The 5,231-nt window shown below is 44.9% G+C and overlaps 1 protein-coding gene across 1 annotated transcript in view; it reads right to left on the minus strand.

Annotated features, from left to right (window-relative positions):
• Positions 1–456: 456 nt before the first annotated feature.
• Positions 457–5,231, minus strand: part of LOC139156171 (cocaine- and amphetamine-regulated transcript protein-like) — a 5,649-nt gene continuing 874 nt past the window's right edge. Inside the window, exons 1-4 of the mRNA XM_070731459.1 lie at positions 3,531–5,231; positions 1,978–2,061; positions 724–827; positions 457–514 (exon numbers count right to left, since the gene is read on the minus strand). The exon at positions 3,531–5,231 is cut by the window's right edge and continues 874 nt beyond it. Coding sequence (XP_070587560.1) covers positions 457–514; positions 724–827; positions 1,978–2,061; positions 3,531–3,650 — 366 coding nt within the window. The 5' untranslated portion in view covers positions 3,651–5,231. The remainder of the gene's footprint in view (positions 515–723; positions 828–1,977; positions 2,062–3,530) is intronic.

Here is a 5,231-nt window from a genome sequence, read left to right on the forward strand (position 1 = left end):
TGTTTTATTCAAAATTAAAAGCGTCCAGATTAAGAATTGCCCCCCTCCCCCCAAAAATCAAATTTTAGTCCCAGCCTAGACAGGAACAACCTCAAAATAATTATAATAATAATAAATCCAACCCATGGTTTGTCAATTTCAATAATTTTCTGTCGACTTCAATAATTTACGTAACAATTTCAATCTACAGTCAATTTTAACACACCGTGCCGTCAATTTCAAAATTATGTGCCAATTGCAATACATGGTGTGTCAATTCCAATCATTTTCTGTCAGCCTCAATAATTTATGTGACAATTCTAATATGCGGTCAATTTTTTTTTTTTAAACAATATTTTTATTAGTTTTTTAAATGTTACACACACAGACTGCACATCATACAACATAAATATGCGGTCAATTTCAACGCAGTGCAGTCAATTTCAAAACTGTGTGTCAACTGCAAAAGAGGGTGTGTCAATTGCAATTGCAAAATAATAATCCTAATAATTCAAATTTTTTTCCACGCTCGCTTCTGAAAAAGAAGGAAAAAAAATCCACTCTACACATGCTCAGGAAGTCTTCTTTATTCCTCCCCAAAGGCCCGGCTCCAGCAAAGAGGGAGCAACTCCCCAACCCCACCCCAAAAGTCCCCCACCCCAACCCCCAGAGCTGACAGATTGCAGAGAAGTAGAAGACAAAAGCCGCAAAGACGGGGAAGGGGTCATATCGGGCATATCTCACAAGCATTTGAGAAGGAAAGCATTGCAGCTGGCTCTTCGGGGGCAATCGCAGAGTTTGCCGATACGGGGGCCTTTCCGGACGGCGCAGGGGTCTCCGAAGGAACACTGGAAAGAGAGCATGGGGAGAGGGTGAATCCTCCTCCTTCCTCCCCCCCAATCTGTGTACCCCCCCCCTTTGGCTCTTCACATGATTCTCTTCCTTAAACTCAAACCAGAAGAGTTTGGGACAATGGCTAGGATCCGAACGGGGTCAGGCTAGATGACCTCTGGCGTTGGCCTGTGAGAATTTTAGAAACATAGAAGATTGACGGCAGAAAAAGACCTCCTGGTCCATCTAGTCCGCCCTGATACTATTTCCTGCATTTTATCTTAGGATGGATCTATGTTTATCCCAGGCATGTTTACATTCAGTTACTCTGGATTTACCAACCACGTCTGCTGGAAGTTTGTTCCAAGCATCTACGACTCTTTCAATCAAATAATATTTTCTCACGTTGCTTCTGATCTATCCCCCAAGTAACTTCAGATTATGCCCCCTTGTCTGTCTGTATGTAGATAGATGATATCTACATAGATACGTATGTAGATATGTATACATAGATAGGTATGTAAATAGATGATTGATGGATGGATGGATGATTGTGCCCCCTTGTTCTTGGGTTCACTTTCCTATTAAAAACACTTCCCTTCTGAACCTTATTTAACCCTTTAGCATATTTAAATGTTTCGATCGTGTCCCCCCTTTCCCTTCTGTCCTCCAGACTCTACAGATGGAGTCCATGAAGTCTTTCCTGATACGTTTTATGCTTCAAACCTTCCATCGTTTTTGTAGCCCGTCTTTGGACCCGTTCAATTTGATCCATCTCTTTTTGTAGGTGAGGTCTCCAGAACTGGACACAGTATTATTCCAAATGGGGTCTCACCAGCGCTCTATACAGCGGGGTCACAATCTCCCTCTTCCTGCTTGTGATACCTCCAGCTATGCAGCCAAGCATTCTACTTGCTTTCCCTACCCATTTGCAGATGGTCAGAAATCACGACCCCTAAATCCTTCTCTTGTGAAGTTTTTGCTAGCACAGAACTGCCAATGCAATTTTAAGATTCTGGGACCTGGCCCAGTCGTGTTCAGGCTTACCTTGGGATTCTGGTCAAGGGCATCCTTCCCAGAAAGAGGGAAGAGTCACCTAGATGCCCCCCATCTCCCCATAAATTATGGGGGTACATCCCCTCTTCCTCCTGCGAATATACACTATACCTTGGGCACTTGGTTGAATTTCTTCTCCCAATGCGAGACTTTCTTGTGCTGCAGTTTATCCAACACTTCCTGAAGTTCATCCAACTGGAAAGAATTAAAAAAACATTAAATTATTATTTAAATGTCTGTTTCCCCCTCCCTCATTCTGGGAATCCTTCTCACTCTTGTTTCTTCGTTGCCTAAAAAAAAGCAAGACCAGGTAGACTGTCTCTGAACCCGGAGGCTCCGCTCGGCAACGGCTCCTCTGCCTGGCTGAGAGGAAAGGCAACGGCTGTCCTTTAAACTTTAATTGTTTGGAAATACTTGAATTTATTTAGTCAATCATTCTTCGGGACATATAGCCTTAAAACTATTTTCCTCTCTAGACTAATTCCCTGTCCCCCAGGCTTATTTAAAAAAAACAGCAGGAAGCTTTGACCATAATTAATTTTTTAAAGATAAGCTTCCATTCCTATACCTATTTTCTCCAATATAGTACAGTTTGCAACCAAATCCACTTCATATAAGGACACTCTGCTTTGAGATATCTGTTAGCAGCCACTTTGCCTCCAATTCACATTGATAGACTCAGTGTTCAAAACACCATTAACTATGCAAATAGTGCCTTATATACAATATAATCTTTCAGTATGCAGCAATACATATACAGTATAAGGAAAATGACTAGTGGCAATGGACAAAGCTATCTCTTCAATAATGACAAATACTGCTGTCCGAGTGGGCTTTTTGGTTTTTCCTTTTTTTCCCTAACTTTGAAGGTAGCTCTTGTACAAAGGACTATAATTTCTAGCAATTTCAAAATGTACATTGCCATTTTTCAGTCCAATAAACATTTTAAAAATAATAAAATAATAATAATAATAATAAATAAATAAATAAATAAATAATAAATAACTGCAGCCGCTCCAGAAAATCAAAACCAGGTTGGCAAATATATATTGCTTTCCTGCTGCGTAACGTGTTCGACCGGGATTAATGGCTGCGGCGCCCCCCCCCCCCTTTCACCCTGGGGTCTTATTTTCCGAGTTTGGGGAGCGGGCTTTGCCCGACAGCAGCCAAAATCTGTCCAGGCATTTGATTCCGAGTCTCTGAAGTTTTATCGCCGCTCAATTAACTCGCAAGAAAATGAAATGTATTCCAGGTTTTTAAAAAAATAAAACTCCCTTGGAGACAAGAATTATCCTAATTGCTAAAATGGATTGGAATAGTCAACCAACACTGCGCTGAGAAGGCTGGAATACAGCACCCATCATCCCCTATCTAGCCGCTACCCAGTAATTACTTCACCTATCCCCTCTGGCCGAGATGTGCAGCCCCGGCCTTTGATGCATGCTGGCTTAATGGTGGTCTGTTCCCCCCCCTCTTGTTTTTGGGGACTTTTTGGCACCATTCCCTGTTTTATGCATGTGGGGACGGGCGCTGACGGTGACAAACCAGGTTCCCTGCTCTGTTTCCTTACGCTTCAAGAGCGATCCTGCTGTGGCCAACCGCCCTGTCATTCTGCCCTCTAACTCTCTCGAACTCCGTCCCACGACTGATCCTCGGTTACTCACCAGCTCCTTCTCATGCGCCGGGTACGTGTGTTTGAGCGATGTCCCTTGGCCATCTGGCTCTCCCCAAACCAGGAAGAAGAGGCAGAGAAGGGCCACGGTAGCCAAACGGACCCCAATCATGGTTGGTGTCTCTCTTCTGGGCAAATCCACAGGGAGAGCAACGTCTCAGCAGCACCGGGAGCTGTCCGCGGTGCTGAACTCAAAATCTTCTTTGCCTGCTTCACGCAACAAAGTACATCCGGCACAGTTTCTCCGGCAGCAGCCCACGCCGGCGTCCTCAGGGGATGGAGAGAGACGGGGGGGGTGTCTTTTAAGTGCAGAAAACCAAGCACCCTGGTTTTCGGAGGAACGGGCCCCTGGCAGGGATGGGAAGGAGCCAAACTAGCTAAGGATGCTCGGGCAAATGAGTTGGCACAGCCGCGCCCTGGATTTCAAAGCCGAAGGGGTGTTGTGGGTTGTTGTTCCTGGCAGGGGCTGTCAATCCGATATCCCTCCAGAGGGTTTTAATGCAATTGCAATTTGGCAAGCGCTGAAAAATTAAACAGTTGACTTCGATTCATCTCTTTCTCTCTGGAAGAGGCCCACATCCGGACTAACTCATCCAATAAAAAATTCGGTTTGGATGGGCACCTCTAAATTGATCTCTCTTCTTAATTATTCTCCGGTTTTTATTATTAGCATTCATCAAGGCGGCGGCATTAATTGGATGGATGAAGCCAGCTCTGGATTTTTTATTTATTTTTTCTTCTTCTCGTTCTCATCTTTTTCCCTTTCATCTCTCGGCGAGAACATTGCGTCCTCCCGGGAAGGAGGTTAGGGGGGAGCGGAAACGGCGATCCCCCGAGTGATGCAAGAGAAACGTCTTTTTAAGAAGAGGCGGCGGGTTAATTCGGTTAAAAAACTGTCCAATGGGAGGGAAAAGAGAGCGGTCGTTCCGGAAACGGTAGACTGCTCCTGGAAAGGGAGGCTCAGTTTCGCCCGTTAAGGTTACGTTGGGCGGCAGATCTGATTATTAAAGATTGGATTGGATCGGCCGGGACTTTGGACTCCTGGCCGTCGTAGCGTCTCCCCCTCCCTGTGGTTACGCGATTGAAAATTCAGGCGCTCGGCAAGGTAACCATCTCCTCTTTACAATAGTCGCAGCATCTCACCTTACTGGCCAGCCAAGTCAACAGAGGAGGATGGATTCGTTTAACGTGGCCGCGCGGCCCGCTTGTCAAACCGCGGCGATTCGCTGAACAACGGTAGCGGGAAAGGTTGTAAATGGAGTCGAAACGTAATGTCTCGCTCAGCAGACGAAAATGTTGCGGTCGTAAGTTGAGGACTACTCGCTTATTGCAGCAACGAGTGGGCATTGGAAAATGGCTTGATTTATGATTTTGCCTCCTAAACTGCACCAGACTGATTTTTTTTTTTGCCCTTGGCAAAGAACTGCATCTGTTGAATGTATTTTAATCTCGTTTTTCAAACCTGACGAACAGAACATAGTTAGGAAAAATACACCGTGTTTATAATTCTAGACACCGGTTTGCAAGAAGCCTGGGGGACGGAGGTGATGTCTCTGCCCGAAAGCCAGAGATCTCTTTTACAGGAATTAATTCTTCTTAAAAGCTTCGGAGCGGAAAAAGCATTCGACAGACTTAAAGGAAAACTCGGTCTCGAATCTCATGAAGCCCGGCCATCCCTCCCTCCTTGCAAATC

Source organism: Erythrolamprus reginae, unplaced genomic scaffold (genome assembly GCF_031021105.1).
Source record: "Erythrolamprus reginae isolate rEryReg1 unplaced genomic scaffold, rEryReg1.hap1 scaffold_364, whole genome shotgun sequence".
Lineage (NCBI taxonomy): Eukaryota > Metazoa > Chordata > Lepidosauria > Squamata > Dipsadidae > Erythrolamprus > Erythrolamprus reginae.